The 21,603-nt window shown below is 46.8% G+C and overlaps 1 protein-coding gene across 3 annotated transcripts in view; it reads right to left on the bottom strand.

Moving 5' to 3' along the window:
• WBP1L (WW domain binding protein 1 like) overlaps window positions 1-21,603 on the bottom strand; it is a 75,202-nt gene that overhangs the window by 35,082 nt on the left and 18,517 nt on the right. Inside the window, exon 1 of one of the 3 annotated variants that reach the window (XM_016919255.4) lies at window positions 21,116-21,309. The exons of 1 other annotated variant lie outside the window; for it this stretch is intronic. In XM_016919255.4, the coding sequence (XP_016774744.3) occupies window positions 21,116-21,238 (123 nt within the window). In that variant the 5' untranslated portion in view covers window positions 21,239-21,309. Of the gene's footprint in view, window positions 1-7,929; window positions 8,127-21,115; window positions 21,310-21,603 lie in introns of those variants that run through there. One more of the 3 variants, XM_016919257.4, reaches the window with a different exon arrangement.

Genomic DNA, 21,603 nt, shown 5'->3' with positions numbered 1-21,603 from the left:
GGAGTGGGGGTGTTAGTATGTTACTAATGATAGATTACAATAAACCCAACCCACAGCAATAGGTACCTGGCTTGAAATATGGGCTGCTGCTAAAATAACTATGCCTAATTTTTCTTTAAGTTGTATGTATAAAGTCATTTGGGTACCACTGAGATCCTCTCCTCCTGGGGGGTAGTAATTCAGGTTATTTGAGTAAGAGATGAAACGTCAGTTCCATCCGACTTTTCAGATGGACTTGGTCATATCCATATTTCAGATGGGCTTGGTCATATCTACTGGCCCACAAAAAATGACTCTGTACCTGTCATTGATAAGACAGAGTACCTAGTGATTAAAGGAACAACCAATGTGAAAATTCTAAATTTCTGGGCAGATAATGAACACACATTGCTTAGAAGGCAGCAGGAAAGCTCTACCTATTTCCCCTTTATTAAAACAATATGGTACTTCTTCCCTCAGTCCTGTGACTCCTGCTTCCCAAGCAGAGTGGACTACTATGAGTCTGTGGTTTCTCCCCCAAGGTTTCTCCACCTTAGCCCTACTGACATTTGGAGTCAGGTAATTATTTGTCATACGGGACTGAACTGTACATTGTAGGATGTTTAGCAACATCCCTGGCCTCTATTAACTAGATATGCCAGTAGCAACTTCCTACTCCCCTAGCTGTGACAGCTAACCATGTCTGGACACTGCCAAATGTCCCCTATGGGGGAAGGGCAAAACTGTCCCAGTTTAGAGCCCCTGTTTTAGCCAAACTGCAGCACAATATTTTGTACAGAACCGTGTTTTAGCCAGTCTTGTTCTCCGAGTGCCTCACAGACTCCCTGCCACCACCCCGCTCTAAATTCCCCGTGGGCAGGACTGATGTCAGTCTCACAAGCATACCTACCCTGGCCAAAAACCCTTCACAAAGTCCTGAACCTAGCGACCGCTGAGTCAAGTAACCATAGGAGCTGGTCATCCCTCGTGCCTCTTAGCTACATGGTACAAGCAGCAGCATGAAGGGGTCCTTCAAAGCCTAAGGCAAGGCTGTGGGGGTGTGATTTTCACATGACCAGTGCGAGAATGAACCGTGGCTCTCTGGCTGTGGCTCTCTCATCCTGGTTTACAGTAACCCAGCACAAGCCGAGCCTGGCCCATGAATCTGGAACCTTACACAGAGACGCAGGAATGACGGTATGTTCTATTTGTGCTGGCGGTCCGCCCCAGCCTGTCCTAACTTCCCATGGCACTCCAGAACCACACCCAGAGGGGTGGGAGATCACAGGTATTCACACCACTGCCTGCCTGGTGGGTAACCAGGGATTTCACACCCTCGATGGAAACCACAAGATCAATTGGACAGTATTTGAAACCACATCGAGACCGTGCATCACAGTTGGGAGATCCTTAAGTCTTGTGTGTTAAGCAAGAAAACCAAACAATAATAAATACTCTGGCCTCCTTGATGCAATGCCAGAGGAAACCGAAGTCTTATGTGCAACACAGTCCCGGCAAACCCTGAGCCACTTTCAGGAAAAGAAGTCAGTATGTCACACTCCAGCCATTCCCAAAGCCAAGTCTCCTTCCCCGCACTGCCCCTCCCCTCACAGGATTTTATCACCATTTCCAGCAACCAGCAATAGAAGCCTCTTGTGAGGTCTGGGGTTCAAGTTCAGGTGAGCTCTGCCCAGAGAAACAATGGCTACAGAGGGGCACAGAAATGGCTCAGGCAGGTCCATTCTCAGGGCTCTTTCAACCCACTGTTGCTACAAATTAGCAAGAAATAAGAGTCAAGAAGCCCTAGGGAGGAAGAGGTAAGAAACTAGTATCTTACTAGTGCTAAGGAATTAGGGCAGAAGAAGGGATTTCAAAGCATTTTTTTAAATAGCCCCAAAGTATTCTGTTTTCCTGGACTAAAATTTACCTCTTCATGGAAAAGGGGTGGGAGGGGGCGGGTCAAACTCATGGGCTATCACTGGAGGAAGTGACTGTTTTCTTTGGCTCCATCCTGGATAATGTTTCAAAATCATCAGGCACAGTCCTCTTTTCCACTAAGTTACTGTCCAGTACACTTTCTCTTTGCTCTGATAACAGAGATGCAATGAAAAACAAGCCACGTTCCTCAAAAAAAAAAAAAAAAAAAAAAAAAAAAGCAGCTTCTTTCAACAGAGATGGTTGGGGGTTCAAAAATTAACCTGAGGCCAGGCACAGTTGCTCACACCTGTAATCCCAGCACTTTGAGAGGCCGTGGCAGGTGCATCACCTGAGGTCAGGAGTTTCAGACCAACCTGGCCAACATGGTGAAACTCCATCTTTCCTAAAAATAGAAAAATTAGCTGGGCATGGTGGCAGGTGCTACCAGCTACTTGGGAGGCTGAGGCACAAGAATTCCTTGAACCTGGGAGGCAGAAGTTGTAGTAAGCCAAGATGGCGCCACTGCACTCCAGTCTGGGTGACAGAGCAAGAGCGAGACTCCATCCCTCCCCCCACCCCCCCCAAAAAAAATTAACCTGAAAGGGCTTGCGTAAGCACCACCTTTCTCACCTGTGGTGACAGTAGGGAAATGAGGTGTTCTGTGGAGCTGTCACAAGACTTTCACAAATCAGTTTAGATAAAGATTCTGGCTTCAACTTTTGGTAGCACAAACAAGTGTCACCTTGGTGTTTGCTACTATATACAGCTAGTTCCCTTCCAAGCAAGATCTTGCTTAATTTGTCCTCAACCTGGTGGAAAGAGGTTGGGCCCGAGGGTAACAGCAACTGGTAGTCAACATTCGGTCCTCTGCTGTGCACAGAGCAGGCAGGGAGGAGGAGGCCTGCAGTGGACTGTGGATATGGGTACCAAGCCAGAGCAACGGGCAGGGGCAGACAGACACCAAGAAGACCTGCACTCCAGGCCCCTCCTGCCACACATTAGCCCTGGGTTCTGGAACAGATAACTTCTCCCTGGGTATCAGTTTCCTTACAGCAAAAAGGAGATAAGACCTCCTCCCTCATGGGTGGCCGCTGTGGTGAAATAATAAATACCCCAAGTCAATGCTGGCTAACATTCAGCAGTTGAGGGGTTAAATTGGAAGCCGGCAATTCCCCCCCTTCCCTCTCCACAGTCATGGCTCCACCCTGCAGCTTTAGCTGGCTATCACACAGCCTTTCCACTGCTCTCCTTGTGAGACTCTAAAGCCACTTCCTATGCCCAGGGAGTAAGTACCATGCAACATTCTAGTTGCCTTGTCACATTCGGCATCAGCCCAGGGACCAGCTCACCCTTTCAAAAATACAAACAGCCCCTTGGGCCAGGAGTTGCCCCCTGTGCCTCTTTCCATGACAAATTCCAACCTGGAAAAGGGACCCTAAGAGGGCTTTGATGGGTATTATTCATTTCCAGTATCAGGGATCATCCCATCTCACTGGTGTGGACAACTTGGAGGACAATGGGTCTTTCCCACTGAGAAAGGCAATATTCCAAGGTGCAAGATGTAAAATTAGTGTCTTAATGGATCTAGCCTGCATTCCATCAACTAGAACTTACCACCCACTGGTCCTTCCACACACCTAGCACCTATAGTGCAACAACTGATACTACTGGATTGGACTGTGGGAAGGGCCACCTGCAGAAGGGTTGCCTCTTCACACCTCTGAACTGCGGCATTCTATTCTTTTCTAATGTCATTTGCTACCACCTGCAGAATGTCCTCATTACCTGTGCACTTATTCTACTTTCCCTACCTGACTGTAAACCCCTTGAGGGCAGGGATGGAGTTTATACCTCTTTGTATCCACAACATGCTTTGGGTAGAACAGGTGCACAGGACTTTTCAGATGCTGAGTGTTGCTCCTAAGAAACCTTCGGCATTACCCAATCAATATCTTCTGGATAAACATGAAATAGAATTCGTTCAAATCATGACTAAGAACATTCTGTTGCAATACTGTTCTCCGAAAATTAGTAATCCCTTTGTTAGGTACACATAATGGAATTTCTCTTAACCAGAAAACCTATTTTCTGATCTTGTCAGATAATAAAGGGATAGCATGCCTAATTGTTTGTTATATCTAAAATTTGGTATATAGTGCCATACCCAAAAAGTTCACCAGGTGACTATCTTCTTCTGAGCTCTGGCTCATCTAAGCACAAAAAGCATTTTGTTTAGTCAACACTGTAGCTTCCATGAGCTGTCTAACTGTCCCTTGCATGAAAGAACTAATACATCCTACAGTTTATCTGCCCTTTACAGACACTGAAATCATGCCATGCTCATTATTAGACAGAAGGGCCCTGAGGTCTTCCTCCTTCTTGGTATCCATAAAAGACACCCATACCTGGTGAACTAAGGTCCTTATCTTGCCCCAGGCAAATTCAATGCCAAGACTCAAGAGATGAATGACAGCTTCCCTTGTCATCTGCAGAAGAAAACAAAAACAACTCTCCCAACCTGATCTGTCCGGAATGCTCTTTCCCCAACTCACATGTCTGGTAAACTCTCCTCCTCATCCTTCAAGAGTCAGATCAGATATCGGCTTCTCAGGAAAGCCTCTCCTAGCCTGATTCAGATACCTGCCCCCACGCTCTGCTCTCCCAGTCCCTGGGCGTTCCTCTGTTGTAGTCTCAGCATGCTGGCTTGTAATTATTTCCATGCTGCCCAGCTCTGGAGGACAGTCTCTCAAAGTGTGGCCGGAAACAACCGGGATCAGAAACACCTGGGGAACTTCACAGAAATGCATATTCTGGGACCCTGGCCCAGACATAAAGAATCTACATTTTTTTTGGCCGGGCCTGATGGCTCATGTCTATAATCCCAGCACTTTGGGAGGCCGAGGCGAGCGGACCACTTGAGGTCAGGAGTTTGAGATCAGCCTGGCCAGCCATGGTGAAACCCCATCTCTATTAAAAATACCCAAAAAATTAGCTGGGCGTGGTGGCACATGCCTGTAGTCCCAGCTACCTGGGAGGCTGAGGCAGGAGAATGGCTTGAACCCAGGAGGCAGAGGTTGCAGTGAGCTGAGATCGCACCATTGCACTCCAGCCTGGGTGACAAGAACGAGACTCAACAAGAATGATTTTTTTTTTGAAATGGAGTCTCGCTCTTGTCGCCCATGCTGGAGTGCAATGGTGGGGCCTCTTGGCTCACTGCAACCTTCCCCTCCCGGGTTTAAGCGATTCTCCTGCCTCAGCCTCCTGAAAAGCTGGGATTAAGGGGTAAGCAGCATTTTATCTCCTACCTAGGCAGGCTAGAAAGAAACATGCCCCAAGGAGAACAATGCATTAATCATACTCTACTCTCAGACATTGAGCCGCACAGTCTAGGTAGTGAGAAAAATCCAGGATTTGGGAAAGACTCAAGTTAAAAAACAGCAACAAAAATCTTCAATTACCCTTTCTCTAGACAATTGAGCAATGCTGGGCAAATGGCTTAACTTCTCTAAGCCTCAGCATGCACCTCTGTACAAACAGAATAATCCTACCACATAAGACACAGGATTAAGGGGAAAAAATAATCATATGGATTAAGGGAAAAAAATAAATCAAAGTACATACATATGTACGATAAAGATGAATTTTATGTGTGTGTGTGTGCATTATGTGTCATTTTTTCTTAAACAGAATTATCACCAAGTGATCTTTAGAAGGCTACATGGCTCCAATAAAGAACATAGTTACACTGTCTGACAGAAAATACTAGAAATATACAAAATATGTAACCAAAACTACTCCAAGATTGTACAGGCAACATCTGAGTCACAGAAGCCTAGGGCAGGAAGGGCCTTCGGAGGTCTTCTAAATTCTGCCTTCCACCAGGCAACTGTTCAGACACAAGAGCTAAAGGTTCACCTGCTGTTGATCCTCTCAGATCCTTCCCAAAACAACCATCCCAACCCTTCACTCTCCTTGAAGAGTTTAATGCTACCCACTGCTTCATTCTCTCACTACATGTCCAAGTAACTGGACACAAGCCCTCGCCCTCTTGCCACCTCAGTATATAAGATTAACAGTGTCTCGGTAGAGTAAGAGGTGGCCTCCCAGCTGTACGTCACTGCACAATGGCAGTCACTGACTACAGATGCAAGAGCTCACTCCCCTGGCTGTGGGCTCCTGCCCAGCACACCTGGCTCCTGTCAAGGTATCAGTCCCTTCGCTTCTCGTTTCCTGCACCCCTGCAGTGTTGCATCCTTTGGGAATGAGTAGATCAAAGTAAGAGTTATGTCTACTCTCTACCAGCCAAGGTGCTAACGTTCACATACATTCTTTCGTGGAATCCCTGTGTGACCTCAGAGATGAGGTTCAGAACAGTTAAGGGCCTGCCCAAGACCCCAGGGAAGCTGGGATATGAACGCAGGTCTTTCCAGCTCCCAGCCCACTCTTTCCACTCTGTTAGGCAGTTTTCACCCTACCAGCCTGCTGACACAGCATGAGACGCTTCATCCAGCTTCATCCTATTTCCAACACTGCTTGAAATCCTCTCCAGGGCTCACTCTGCCCATAGGTTAAAAGGACAGCCTTTCTGGCCAGGCGCAGTGGCTCACGCCTGTAATCCTAGCACTTCGGGAGGCCGAGGTGGCCGGATTACCGGAGGTCAGGAGTTCGAGACCAGTCAGACCAACATGGCGAAACCCCGTCTCTACTAAAAATACAAAACTTAGCCGGGTATAGTGGCACATGCCTGTAATCCCAGCTACTCAGGAGGCTGAGGCAGGAGAATTGCTTGAACCCAGGAGACAGAAGTTGCAGTGAGCTAACGCCACTACACTCCAGCCTGGGCAACAGAGTGAGACTCCATCTCAAAAAAAAAAAAAAAAAAAAAAAAAGGACAGCCTTTCTTGTGGGGGCAGAAGGGATGTTCAGAGTGGTCACCTCTCTGCCCATCAGCTGTGTCAACGCAACACTCTGAAGATAACAAGAGCTGTAATGGAATGTTTGGGGCTTTTCAGAGGAGCTTCCTTTGAACAGAACTGTAGGCAACTCAAGGGAGAGTTGCCCACCTAGCACTTTTCTCAGAGTGAGGGCAACCAGTGGTCCCTAGCAGCTCCCCTCTAGGGCTTCTGCTGTGAGCTCATCTGTGGCTTTTCCTCACCCAGGAACAGGCAGCAGAGGGTGTGTGCTCCCTCCCCACCCCTTATGGCCAGCAGCTGCTGGTTACAGTTACACATTCCGATACAGACATGCCTCTCAGACGAAGAGGGGGTGGGGGTGTCCGACTCTCAGAAGCCGTGGAACAAATAGTTGGCAACAGCTGTGTTCTCAGCAGACAGCAGTTGGTGGCTTGCTACTGTTCTCTCATTCCACACTGCTTTACCGGCTGGAATGAATGCAGTGCTCCCACTTCAAAGGGCGGCTCACCGAGCAATCAAGTCTCTGCCACAGGGGTCTTTTTGAAAAACTGGTCAGTAAGGCCAAAATGGGGTCAATTCCACACCCCTTCCCCTGAGGCGTCAGGGACGTCCCTCAGCTGCACAGCCCCAGGCACATGCTTGAAAGGAAGAAAGCCTTTCCTTTAAAAGAAGAACGGAGCCCTCACCCCACCCCCAACACAGAGTCCCTTCAGAACCAGAGGACTGTGAGGAAATCTCCACTAACTAGCCAAATCAAAATGGAGAAGGAATAAAAGGGGTTTGGAGCAAGAATCGCACTCTGCCTCTCCCCTTCCCCAGCCCCATTCTTCAGCTGTTTCTCCGTGAAGTTTCCAAAGCAGTTTTACAGTGTCTGATGGAAAATCAGAACTGGTCAGCCCTAGAGAAACCTCGGGGACGTAGAGGGTTAAGAACACGGTGGCTCTGAAAGTAAGGAGCAACTAGCAAACAAGAAGGGAGACTGGAAAGTTCTGTGTGGGAGCTGGCCTGGTCTAACTGAGAGGCATTTGCTAAAATATTCCCTCCACCCAAAGCAGTAGTACAATAAACAAGCTCCCACCCCTTCTTCCCTTCCAAACCCGATCCGTGCAGAAACAATTACCTGTCTAAGACCCAAAAGGAAAGGCATCCTGCAAGAGCATCGTCCACACTAACGTTGGAACAAAGGGCTCTTAAAAGTTAAGGTCTTGGAATGAGCATTGCCCCTGGTGGGCCTGTGTATGCGGTGGTCCTGGTTCACCGGCCTTCTTTAGCAAAGCAGACAAAGTAAACAGAGTCCTGGGACCGAGCAGGCACACTGTCTCCTGCTCTCCTCGCTACTCCCCCTGCCTGGCTCTGGCCCACCCCCACCTTCTCGTGACATATCTCAGACGCAGCAAAGCCGAAGCTGTCTGCCAAGGGGGAAATGACATCAGTTCAGGCGCAGCAGGAAAAACTTCAGACAGCTGCGCTGGAATACTGAGGAGGATGTGCTGCAGACCCGCAATGCCCAGCCCTGGACCCACCTAGAGCCAGAGCCCACTGTGGGAGGATGGTGGGGGCTGCAGATGGGAGCAGGCTGCTGCAACCCCTTGGCTCTAAGCAGGCTGGGGGGTACATAAATCAAGTCTCTAAAGCTGAAAAGAGGAACACTGCTCTGAATAAGGACTGACTTTGTAGCTCCTAGAGTATTGTTCCTCCTCCCTGGGAAAGAAAATCAAGTCCAGTGTCTGTCAGTTTCACAGAAACTTTTCCACCCCCACCCCTGCCAGAGTCGGTGCTCAGTAAATAATAGGACATGAAGCCTGGCTGTCCCAACTTTCTCTAGGGAATGAGGCAATTCGCAGGGGGGGCTTGGAGAGGCACCTTTTCCCCAGCTAAGGTACGACACGCTACCTTGGACACTGACCTTTCGAGCCCTCGCTTCCACCGGAGAGTTTATATTTCATAAACAAACTGCGCAAGTACAGGTGCCAACATCTTTCCTCACTTGTCTTATAAAAGGTACAACAAGTCCCACCGCAGCCTCCAAGTTGCCAGAAAGGCAGATTATCTATATTTAAACCAACTCTTGGTTCGGAAAAGTTCACCGCCTTAGGTTTGTCGTGCTTTCTTCACTAAGTTCAGCTCAGGGAGAAAAGAGTTCTCTAACGCAAGCTTTGCACAAGCAAGGGCCCTGGGGATGGTGTCCTGCTCTGACTTTCCCTAGTCGGTGGTGTAAGCCAAATCCCTTCTGGCTACTCTCCCTGAAACAGGAGGTCACAGCAGCTCTCCCTGGGCCTGAATCCTCTACCAAAGACAACACTTGCACAGCACAAAAGGTCCATGTTTGGGTTTGGATTTCCAGAGATGACTCAAGGAGAACAATCTTCAGAGGAGCTTTATAAATCCAAAGTTACTTTTTTTTTTTTTTTGAGATAGGGTCTCACTCTGTTACCCAGGCTGGAGTACAGTGGTGTGATGATCTTGGCTCACTGCAACCTCTGCCTTCCGAGCTCAAGCGATCCTCCCACCTCAGCCTCCCAAGGAGCTGGTACCACAGGCATGTGCTACCATGCGCAGCTAATTTTTGTTTTTTTGTGTAGAGATGGGGTTTCGCCATGTTGCCCAGGCTGGTCTTGAACTCCTGGGCTCAAGTGATCTGCCCACCTTAGCCTCCTAAAGTGCTGGGATTACAAAAAGTTACTTTTCAATAACTTCCTCGGCTACAAATTAATTACACTGTCCAGGACTCAAAGCAAGTATATTTCATCTTTCCTTTCATTTTCTGCAACAATTTTCTTTCATGATACTTATCCAAGGCCTCCATGGTAGTGGCACTGTGCTGGGCATGATCCATGTAAGTCAGAAATGATTCTTGCAAATTAGTACCTATAACCCCCAACCTAGGACAATAAATTAGGAGCACATGACACGTACAGCACAGTGAGGTGCCAAAAGCACTGTTTGATCATTAGAATCCAGCCAGACACACAACGTGTTTACCGCAGGTCCCCACTGATGGTCAAGGTCACATTGACTTTCCTGACAAGAAAATGAATGTGCCAAACTGGCTGAGCCATTTCCTTGAGACTCACTGAAAGAATGGATCACAGCTTCATTGCTAGAGGAAAAGGTGGCTGATGTGTAAAAGAAGTGGCTCCTGCTGCTGCTGGTGTTTGGGGACTGGGAAGCCATTCTTCAGCACATACATATTCTCAAGACATGGTCAGTCTATCCCAGGCCTTGTCACCACTCTCACAACCAGGCCAAACTGCCATACAGACAAGGCTGGACATCAAGGCACAGCCGCCCAGGGAACAGCAATGAGGCTGCTTTCAACCCCTTCCTTTCACTTCCTCAGTTCCCTGGCAACCACTGAGAACCACAAAACATACGCAGCACTAACTTTGGCAATCAAACTGATGGAAACAGCATCCTCATCCCCTCATGGGCAATGTAATCTGCACTGATCTAACAAGACAGACTGGCACCTGAAATTCTCCAGAAAGAGTGCCATGGCATAAGTGTACCATTCATTCACTCACTCCACGCTCACTGAATGCCTACAGTGTCCAGGCATTGTTTTAGGCACTGGGGATGCCACTATGACCAAAACACACAATAAACCTTGCTCTAATGGGCTATGAAGTGTTCCATATTTTTCTTCCTTCCTTTTTTTTTTTTTTGTTTTGTTTTTTTAAGAGATAGGGTTTTGTTCTGTCACCCTAGGCTCAAGTGATCCTCCTGCCTCACCCTCCCAAAAAGCTGGCACTACAGGCACACGCCACCACGCCACCACACTCAGCTAAGTTTTTTTAATTTTTATTTTTTGTAGAGACAGGGTCTCACTATGCTGTCCAGGCTTGAACTCTTGTCCTCAAGTGATCCTCCTGCCTCAGCCTTTCAAAGTGTTAAGATTACAGGCATGAGCCACTAAGCTTGGCCCCATAATTCTAAATAATATTCATCAGTGATGATCTCAGAAGTGGAATTGCAACAAAATTACTAGAAATCCAAAAAAAAAACTTGTAAAAATACAACCTAAATGATCAAAATTGCATTATAGACTTCCTGATTTCCTAATGAATCATCCTTTTATGATGCTACCCAAGACAGTGTTTCTAATCAGCATTCGTCTATTTTTATCTTCTCACAGATTATAAATTCTTGTGTGCAAGGCAGCATTTAACCCAAGGCATTACACCTAGTACAATACAATATATTCTAAAAAAGTGACTGCTGACAACAGCTTCTTTCTATCAACTTCTTGCCTACAGCCCCTCACTAACGTTCACTAAGCGCTGATATCTGAGGGGTGAGGAGAAAAAGAGATTGAGTTGGCAAATTCAGGCACTCCCAGGAAAGTGAGTTCACTTTCTGCCATGTTATACAAATATTACTACAACCTAGTGACAAAGGAGTCAGCTTTGCCATTTGAAAAGCAAGATGATCATTAACAATTTCTGCTAGCCTGAAAAAATGGGTTCTCCTATGTACGTGATCCAGCCTCATACATGATGAGCCAAAGGTAGGGTAAATCCTTCTTCAAATGACTTTAGTCATCCGCCTGCCAATGCAGAATTAAATTCAATGCTGAATTCACCAACTTAAAAAAAAAAAAAAAAGGAAGTCATACTAAATTAGAATTAAGCAGGATTATGTTGTCAAAATGTTGCAGGTTGGCTGGGCACCATGGCTCACGCCTGTAATCCTAGTACTTTGGGAGGCTGAGGTGGGCAGATTGCTTGAGCCCAGGAGTTCAAAACCAGCTTGGGCAACATGGCAAAACCCCATCTCTACAGAAAATACAAAAATTAGCTGGGCATGGTGGCACATGCCTGTTGTCTCAGCTACTTGGGAAGCTGAGGTGGGAGGGACACTTGAGCCCAGGAGGGAGAGGTTGCAGTGAGCCAAGATCACACCACGGCACTCCAGCCTGAGCGATAGAACGAGACTGTCTCAAAAAAAAAAAAAGCATGGCTCATGCTTGTAATCCCAGCACTTTGGGAGGCCAAGGCAGGCAGATCACCTGAGGTCAGGAGTTCCAGACCAGCCTGATCGACATGGGGAAACCCCATCTCTACTAAAAATAGAAAAATTAGCTAAGCATGGTGACACATACCTGTAGTCCCAGCTACTTGGGAGACTGAAGCAGGAGAATCACTTGAACCTGGGAGATGGAGGCTGCAGTGAGCTGAGATCATGCCACTGCACTCCAGCCTGGGCGACAGAGCGAGACTGTCTCAAAAAAAAAAAAAAAAAAAGGCCGGGCGCAGTGGCTTACGCTTGTAATCCCAGCACTTTGGGAGGCAGAGGCGGGTGGATCACGAAGTCGGGAGATCAAGACCATCCTGGCTAACATGGTGAAACCCCGTCTCTACTAAAAATACAAAAAATTAACCAGCGTGGTGGCGGGCGCCTATAGTTCCAGCTACTTGGGAGCTGAGGCAGGAGAATGGAGTGAACCCGAGAGGCAGAGCTTGCAGTGAGCTGAGATTGTGCCACTGCACTCCAGCCTGGGTGACAGAGCGAGACTCCGTCTCAAAAAAAAAAAAAAATGTTGCAGATTAACAACTACTTATGGCCCCAAGCAGCATCTGAGATATCCTTCTACCGAGGCAGTCTCCTCCTCCGCAGTTCAGAGAACCCCCAGAGATAGTACTGCTGGAAATACTACCCTTTGGATTCAGATTAACTTTTTTTTTTTTTTCTTGAGACAGAGTCTCACTCTGTCAACCAGGCTGGAGTGTGGTGGCACGATCTTGGCTCACTGCAACCTCTGCCTCCCAGGTTCAAGCGATCCCCCTGCCTCAGACTCCCAAGTAGCTGGGACTACAAGCGTGCGCCACCACTCCCAGCTAATTTTTGTCTTTTTATTAGAGATGGGGTTTCACCATGTTGGCCAGGCTGGTCTCCAACTCCTGACCTCAACCAAAGTGCTGGGATTACAGGCATGAGCCACCATGTCTGGCCTCAGATTAACTTTTTAAATTTTTATTTAAAATTTTTTCTGTCGTTATAGATGAGGGCTTCCTATGTTGCCCAGGCTGGTCTCGAACGCTTCACCTCGCCTCCTTATGAGCCAGGACATCAGGACTGAGCCACCGTGCCTCCCTAAAATTTTATTTTAAATAGGGAGTCTTGCTATGTTACCCAAGCTGGTCTCGAATCCCTGGCCTCAAGCAATCTTCCCACCTCAGCATCCTCAAATGCTGACATCACAGGCACGAACCACTGTGCCTTACCGGATTAATTTAAGACATACTGCAAAAACATACATGCTCACAGCTACCTGAATTCATTCTTTTACTGTAGAAAATTTGTTTAAGTATCTTTTGGCAACATTTTTGTAGGCAGTCTATATATTTATAATCTTTAAATTCTGGGGTGGGGTAGGGGAGAGATAATCATTTGTTCAACCCTGACCATGAGCCAGACTCCATGCTAAGTATCTCACAGCCACAACAACCCTATGATGTGGCTATTACCATCCCTATTACTCAGTTACAGAAATGGAGGCAAATGGGGTTTATGTAACTTGCCCAAGGTCACACAGCTGGCTGTGAGACAGCAAGGATTTGAGTGAAGACTCTGGCTCCACAGGCTCTTTCCTTTATGAACACACAGGCGTCAGCTATTAGAATATCAGAAGTTACAAACAAGGAAAAAACAAACAGCAAAAACCAGAACTGAGGGTCAGGTGAATGTTAAGCAGACAGGCAGGTCCCTGGTCAGCGCTCTGGAACCCTGTTTATGAGACTGCCATGCACACTGGATATGATGGTGGTGTTCTGGAGTGTGAAGTCAGGGTCCTAGGGTCCTTCTGACCCACTTTGGAAAGCAAGGTTCTATGAGGTCAATGACTGGGAAAGCCCTAAAGTTCTCATCTGTTCCTAATGCACAACAGATCCACACACAAGGAATAGGCTGGAGACCTTCCTAGGACATGGCTCTTGGGAACCTGGTGAGCTGTTCCCACACCCTTGCCATCTGGTCAACTGAGGCTGACGGCGACTAGGGCTGAAGGTCTAGGGGTATCTTATTTTACAATCAAGGGATCTGAAGAAAGAGAGTTTGTCAGAACAGGACAGTAACTGCCAGGCTTCTAGGGTAGGAGATAATCTCCAGGCGTAAGGCCATTTTATTTCCAGGAGCTTTGAGCAGAGGCTGCTGGGCAGACACAGAATGTCTAAGATAAGAGATCTTTCTTATCTTTCTCCGGTTTAGGCACACACCCATTTAAATGCCTCAGAGTTCTAACTCAAGAAAGGAGAGAATGAATACTAACTCAAACCTCAAACCAACATGAGTGTCACAACAAAAGTTAAACTGAGACATCTTCATATCATGGGTGTGAGGCTAGGCATTAACAAAAGAATCCTGAAGTAATAATTTTGGGGAATGCAAGGGGATAAATCCCAAACCCAGAACTCTGCCAGGCAGAAACACTATAGGTTGCTTAACTGCTAGAAACCAAGAACACTAGCTTTATCTGTGTCCTGGGGCTGGACAAAGGCAGGCATGTAGCAGGCCTGCTGAGGCAAGAAAACACACACCTCTCCTGCTTCTGGGCAGGACAAGGCGTTTTACAAGTCACAGAGCTTATCTCTTCCACAAGGTATCTATTAAAACCCATGGTGCTTTCCTACTACTGAGTCTTTCAGGAAAGAGAGTTAGGTAAACGGTTCTTAACTGCAGTATGTAATCCTTTGCTAAACATCAAATCATGTATTTCAGAGAGGGAAGATTCCAACAGATGGTGACATCTCATATTTTACACAGTGACGTTAGGTAACTCGTTCAAGGACACACACCTAATAGGCAGTGCAGCCAGAATCTCAACCAGGTCTGTACGACTCCAAAATGGCTTGGACACATATGCAGATAGGATTTTGATATTAATTGTCACTTCCCCCTTACTTGTGACCTGATATTTACAGTTGCATCCAGCCCACCCAGGATGTGCTATGGGGATAACAAAGATGTACTATTGGATGAATCAGTCTTGCCCTGGAGGATTTATTTAGTTAGTTACACAGAAACAAACATACGCACTCTATGATAAACATGGTGAGGCGAGGGACAAACACAGTGACACAAGAGGAGCTCAAAGAAGAGATGCTGGATGATCCTCTCAGCTTCCAGTAAAAAAAAAAAAAGAAAACAAAGAAGGGATGCTGTTGAGGGACAGAATGGCCAAAGAAGGTTTTTGTTTTCAAAGAAAATTTTATCAAGAGCTGAACACAGTGGTTCCCCAACACTTCAGGAGGCTGATGTGGGATGATCACTTGAGGCCAGGATTTCAAGACCAGCCTGAGCAACATAGGGAGACCCTGTTTCTACAAAAATTAAGAAATTAGCCAGGCATGGCGGCGCACACCTTGTAGGTTCAGCTACTCAGTAGGCTGAGGCAGGAGGATCACTTGAGCCCAAGAAGTTGAGGTTGTAGTGAGCTGTGATTATACCACTGCACTCTAGCCTGGGTATCAGAGTGAGACCTTTTCTCTTGAAAAACAAACGAGGCCAAGCGCGATGGCTCAAGCCTGTAATCTCAGCACTTTGGGAGGCTGAGGCAGGTGGATCACGAGGTCAGGAGATCAAGACCATCCTGGCTAACACGGTGAAACCCCGTCTCTACTAAAAAATACAAAAAATTAGCCGGGCGTGGTGGCAGGCACCTGTAGTCCCAGCTACTGGGGAGGCTGAGGCAGGAGAATGGCATGAACCTGGGAGGTGGAGCTTTCAGTGAGCCGAGATCACACCACTGCACTCCAGCCTGGGGGACAGAGCGAGACTCTGTCTCAAAAAAAAAAAAAACTAATGCCAGGCGCAATGGCTCAAGCACTTTAGGAAGCCAAGGTGGGTGGAACATCTGAGATCAGGAGTTCAAGACCAGCCTGGCAAACATGGCAAAACCAGCCTCTACTAAAAATATAAAAATTAGCCGGGCATGGTGGCACATGCCTGTAAACTCAGCTACTTGGGAGGCTGAGGCAGGAGAACGAATCGCTTGAACCCAGGAGGCGGAGGTTGCAGTGAGCCGAGATCATGCCAATGCATGTCAGCCTGGGCAACAGAGCAAGAATTCGTCTCAAAAAGCAAACAAACTAAAAAACCCCAAAGAGATGGATACTGAAATAATACGTAGGGTTTCAGTAGATAAAATGAGCACACTACGCAGAGCAGAGCATGAATAAAAGTATAGAAACAAGGACGCATGGGGCATACGTCCAAAGGCAGAAAAAGATGACGCAAAGATTAGTTGGGGGTAGAATGTCAAGGCCCTACACATGTACACATCTAATGAGTGAGTATCTTTGACCAGCACAGTTTTTCTTTCTGATGATTACAGTAGCAGCATGAATATCAAATATAGGAATTTCTATTTTAGTGGAGTATTTTAGGCCCTCATTTTGCTTGTTTGATATTTACTACTAAAATATGGTCAATCTTGGAGTTGATTTTGTTTTATTGCAGAGGTTGGGGGAGGTGGAAGGAAGATACAGATGAGAACTTTGGGGCTTTCCCAGTCATTGACCTCAACCTCACAGAATCCTGCTCTCGGTCTCCAAAGTGGGCCAGAAAGAGTCCTAGGTTCCTGACTCCACCCCATGTCATTGGTGCAGCCTCAGTCTTTTATTTTTTTTGAGAGACAGGGTCTCATTATGTTGCCCTGGCTGGGGTGCAGTGGCTATTTACAGGGGCCATCATAATACACTGCAGCCTCAAAATCCTGGGCTCAAGTGAGCCTCCCACCTCAGGCTCCTGAGTAACTGGGACTACAGGCATGTGCCACTGCACCCAGCTTTAAACGGAAAGAAATAAAAGTAGCAGAAGCTGAAACTGGTTTGCAATAGCTTCCTAAGGTTTCTGCCTCTTGCCTCCCCACCCCCCAAACAAGAAAATCATTTTGTTGTTGACAATCACTGCAGAAATATTTATTACTTTCGTAGGCTGCACAACAATTCGCTGCTATCTCCAGAATGTGCAGGGGTCTCTGAAACTCAACACTGTCAGTGGGCCTTCACCAATAGTTAATGGGCTCTCACTGGATCTGCAACTTGAGCTTCATCAAGTACAAAGCAGCCTTGTTTGTTTTCATATCAAAATGCTAGGTTCGTGTTTTTCCTACCCTGGAAACAGTTTAACCCCAACCATACTGGCAAGTAGCCAAGAATTACATGAAAATCAGCAGGCTGCAGCTCATAGCTGTCTCCAGATACATTTCATGCCTCCTCACAATTGCTCTCCAAACCAAAGATCGGAATAAGAACAAAAGGAGGGATGTAGATCACACCAACTACATGAAACACACTCAGATGTAATTTGTTTTTTGCTTTTTTTTTTGAGACAGAGTCTCTCTCTGTCGCTCAGGCTGGAGTGCAGAGGCGCAATCTCGGTTCACTGCAACCTCCGCCTCCTGAGTTCAAGCAATTCTCCTGCTCAGCCTCCCAAGTAGCTAGGACTACAGGCTCGTGCTACCATGCCCAGCTAATTTTTGTATTTTCAATAGAGACATGGTTTCACCATGTTGGCCAGGCCGGCTTTTTGTTTTTGAGACAGGATCTTGCTCTGTCACCCAAGCTGGACTGCAGTGGTGCGATCATGGCTCACTGTAGCCTCCAACCTCGCAGGCACAAGCAATCCTCCCACCTCAGCCTCCCAAGTAGCTGAGACTACAGGCGTTTACCACAATGCCCAACTTATTTTTTTTCCTTTTTTTTTTGAGACAGAGTTTCGCTCTTGTTGCCCAGGCTGGAGTGCAATGGCGCGATCTCGGCTAACTGCAACCTCCGCCTCCCGGGTTCAAGAAATTCTCCTACCTCGGCCTCCTGAGTAGCTGAGATTACAGGCATGCGCACCATGCCCAGCTAATTTTTGTATTTTTAGTAGAGATGGGGTTTTTCCATGTTGGTCAGGCTGGTCTCAAACTCCCGACCTGAGGTGATCCGCCTGCCTCGGCCTCCCAAAGTGCTGGGATTACAGATGTGAGCCACTGCACCTGGCCCCAGCTAATTTTTTTTAATCTTTATAGAGGCAGGGTCTTCCTATGTTGCCAAGGCTGGTCTCGAACTCCTAGGTTCAAGTGATCCTCCTGCCTCGGCCAGATGTAATTTGGAAAGAGAACCATTAGGAAAATTAAGCTTCCAGGTCTCCACCAATCTGATTTCATCTTTCACTGTTATTTAAACTTTGGGTGAGATAAAGAGAGACATGGTCTATGTTAAGTGGGAATGTGGGTACAATGGTGGCTGACCCAAGAAAAAGGCTAACAGCAAGGTCATTTTATGACAGACATCTCAACTCTCTCTGAGTCCTTAGAAGCAGTTCTGGGTGCTCTAAGCATTCTCACTGTCCAGAAAGCAATCATCTTGGTTGTGCTTTTATAGGAAAATCCACTCACTTCTTACATGCAACTCATAAACTCAACAAAGCCATTTCACACTTTATGTTTTAGATATTTCTTCTCAGCCCTACCTTCTCCTCTAAAGTAAGCAACTTAGGGGTAAGATGTGAAACGTTCACTTCCATATCCCTCACAGGACCAAGCACAATGCCTTGCACAAAGCAGGCCCTCAAGAAAAGATCGTCACATGAATGAAGAGATAAAGACGTGACTAAAGAGAGGATCCTGGCTGGGTGTGGTGGCACATGCCTGTAATGCCAGCACTTTGGGAGGCCAAGGAGGGTGGATCACTTGAGCCCAGGAGTTCGAGACCAGTCTGGCAACATGGCAAAACTCCATCTCCACAAAAAAAATACAAAAATTAGTCGGGCGTGATGGCACATGACTGTAGTCCCAGTTGCTGGGGAGGGTGAGGTAGGAGGATCAACTGAGTGTCCAGGGAGGTTGAGGCTGCAGTGAGCTGTGATCACACCACTGCACTCCAGCCTGAGTGACAGAGCAAGATCCTGTCTGGAAAAAAAAAGGATCATAAAAATGAAGCTAAAATATAGCTGAATCCCTAAACATTAGTGCTGGTAACACCTGCCTGGTCATAGAAACCTGACGAACAGCTAAGAGGTCAGAAGAGCACCTGCATGTTCTCCAAGCTCATGAAGTCTGATGCGGCAAAGCCTCCGTGTGTCTCATTATCTGTACATCTCTCATTTCTCAGCTGAGGAATTTAAAGCACTTCAATCATCTCAAAAGCAAAATTCCCTTTCTCAAAGCAGAGCTGGGCCATGGTCTAACTCCCTAGTAATCGTTTTTGGATTTGGAGAAATAGAAGGAAGCTGCTCCTGGTTTTGTCTCTAGGTCATGAGATACCTCCATTAGCAACACCTGGAAGTTGTCTCTTTTGCATAAAGAATTGTGAAAGTTAATAAGGTCTGGCTGGAAGCACAGCTCATGGCACTGTGCCTTTCCTCATTTCCTGGATCTTACATAAATCAAATATTATGTCCTCTCTCCTTAGGCTATTTGGTAACCAAATCTACTCCAGGTCTAAGATTTCATGGTTAAAAACACCAGAAGAAAACATTAGGACAATTTATCCCTCCAATAAGTTGTAGAGGATGGGGAAGCTCCTGGAACAAATATGTCCACACCCCAAGTAAAATGATGACTAAAGGTGGTGAAACCAGAGAGGGCATCATACCAGATGCAGGGGACGCTGAACCCTTTGTCATATAACGCCCGCCCACAGCCAGGCCTGAAACCCTGCACTTCCAGGCCACAGAGAGTGAGGTGACACAGGATGACAGCAGCAAGTAAACCTACTTCAAAAACACCTTCATCCAGAGTCTAAATCATGAGGAAAGCACTGGACCAAAGCAGAAGAAATGGTCAGACGTGCCTAAAGCTTAGGGGGAAAGTACCTCTGAGAAAGCATCCATGCCCCATCACAGCACAGCCATTGGCCCTCCCAGAAAAGCTAATGTTGTTGTTCTTCTTTGAGAGACTCAAGAAACAAAGCTTTTCCAAGGCCTTGGACTGTGCTCAAAATTGCAGAAAAGGTGGACCTCACCAGTGAGAGGCACCATAAGTCATCATCCTTCTTCTTGCAGAGAACTCAGGGTTTTAAGGAAGCTCAGCAAACTTCAAGAAAATACAGAGAAGGCCGGGCGTGGTGGCTCACACCTGTAATCTCAGCATTTTGGGAGGCCGAGGCAGGCGGATCACCTGAGGTCAGGAGTTTGAGACCAACCTCGCCAACATGGTGAAACCATGTCTTTACCAAAAATACGAAAATTAGCCGGGCGTGGTGGCGCGCACCTATAGTCCCAGCTACTTGGGAGGCTGAGGCATGAGAATTGCTGGAATCTGGGAGGCGGAGGTTGCAGTGAGTCGAGATCGCGCCACTGCACTCCAGCCTGGATGACAGAGCGAGACTCTGTCTCAAAAAAACAGAAAGAAAATTCAACAAAATCAGAATTCAAGGTTGATAAACAACTTACCCATCCATTTTAGCTGCTCCTTCTATCAGCTGGAATACAGCTGGTAACAGGATATTGCTATCCCTACTTCCCAGATGAATATACTGGAGGTCTGAAAATGTAAAGTGACCTTGGATTGGACTAAGGGTTTCTGGCTGAAGGGACAGAGGTCTTCCCATGGGACTCCAGTGAAGAATGCCCAGGGGGAGACTTTCCTTTAAACTAAATTGTTCCAGGTCTCTTGCATTCCAGACCTGGCCATGCTAGCACCTAGTCTCATTACTCTGGGCGAATGACTTAATCTCTCTGAGCCTTCCTTACTTCTATCAGCAGTGCACAGAGACCCCTCCCAGGCCAGCCATTTCTGTGATAAGAGGCCCATGTAATCAAAGTCTACCATCTCGTTTGTGGAGTCACAATGTATAAGCTTACGGTTAAGCCTCGGAACAGTCACACAGTTGAGTCTGCTCAACCCCAAATCTCCTATATTTTGAGCAGCACAGACTCTCTAACTGAACATCTGTTCACAGTATCGTTATCTCTCCAGTGTCTTTCAGTCTCCAAATTCTTTTTTTTTTTTTTTTTTTGAGACAAAAGTTTCACTCTGTCACCCAGGCTGGAGTGCAATGGTGCGATGATCTCAGCTCACTGCAGCCTCTGCCTCCCGGTCTCAAGTGATCCTCCCACCTCAGCTTCCGAAGTAGCTGGGACAACAGGCATGAGCCACACCACCCAGCTAATTTTTGTATTTTTGTAGAGACAGGGTTTGACCATCTTGCCCAGGCTGGTCTCAAACTCCTGGGCTCAAGTGATCCTTCCACCTTGGCCACCCAAAGCACTGGGATTACAAGCGTGAGCCACTGCACCCAGCCTCAGTCTCTAAATTCTATGTTCCATTTCTCCCTCAGCAGCCTTGCTCACCTGCCCTGAAACCCCCAGTACTGTACCGGAAGGGTAGGCATAGTCAGCCAAACACAGGATAGGGACCAACAGCTTGCATCCCCGAAGAGCTGGAAGAGGAGAAGATACGCTGGCAGGGTCTCTTCATTTTTCCACGTTTCTCTGAACATTTATGCAATCTCAGATAAGAGTAGGATTTTCCCCAAAATTCTCTCTTCACTAAAAATTGAGGGCAAAAGTCGTTAAGTTAATCTTTCACTTTATCCACTAAGCAAAGGTTGGAAATGGATGTGTGTCAAAGAAAATGAAAGACCAAGTTTTGCAGAGTGGAAGAAAGGTTATGGTTAAAACGCCACTACTAGACCTGTTCAAGTAAGACTGAGAATGCTGGGATTGGAAGAGCACTTTTGATTCTCATGGGATTGAGGGTACTGTTGGGAGTAACATTTTTTCAAGTAGAGGAACTTCCTGAGGGCTAATTACTTAAGAAAACTGAAGAACTGTCATAATTAGCTGAATTTTGTAGTAATATTTT

The sequence above is a fragment of the Pan troglodytes genome, chromosome 8 (assembly GCF_028858775.2).
Source record: "Pan troglodytes isolate AG18354 chromosome 8, NHGRI_mPanTro3-v2.0_pri, whole genome shotgun sequence".
Taxonomy (NCBI): Eukaryota; Metazoa; Chordata; class Mammalia; order Primates; family Hominidae; genus Pan; species Pan troglodytes.
This window is presented reverse-complemented; position numbering and strand designations above follow the sequence as displayed.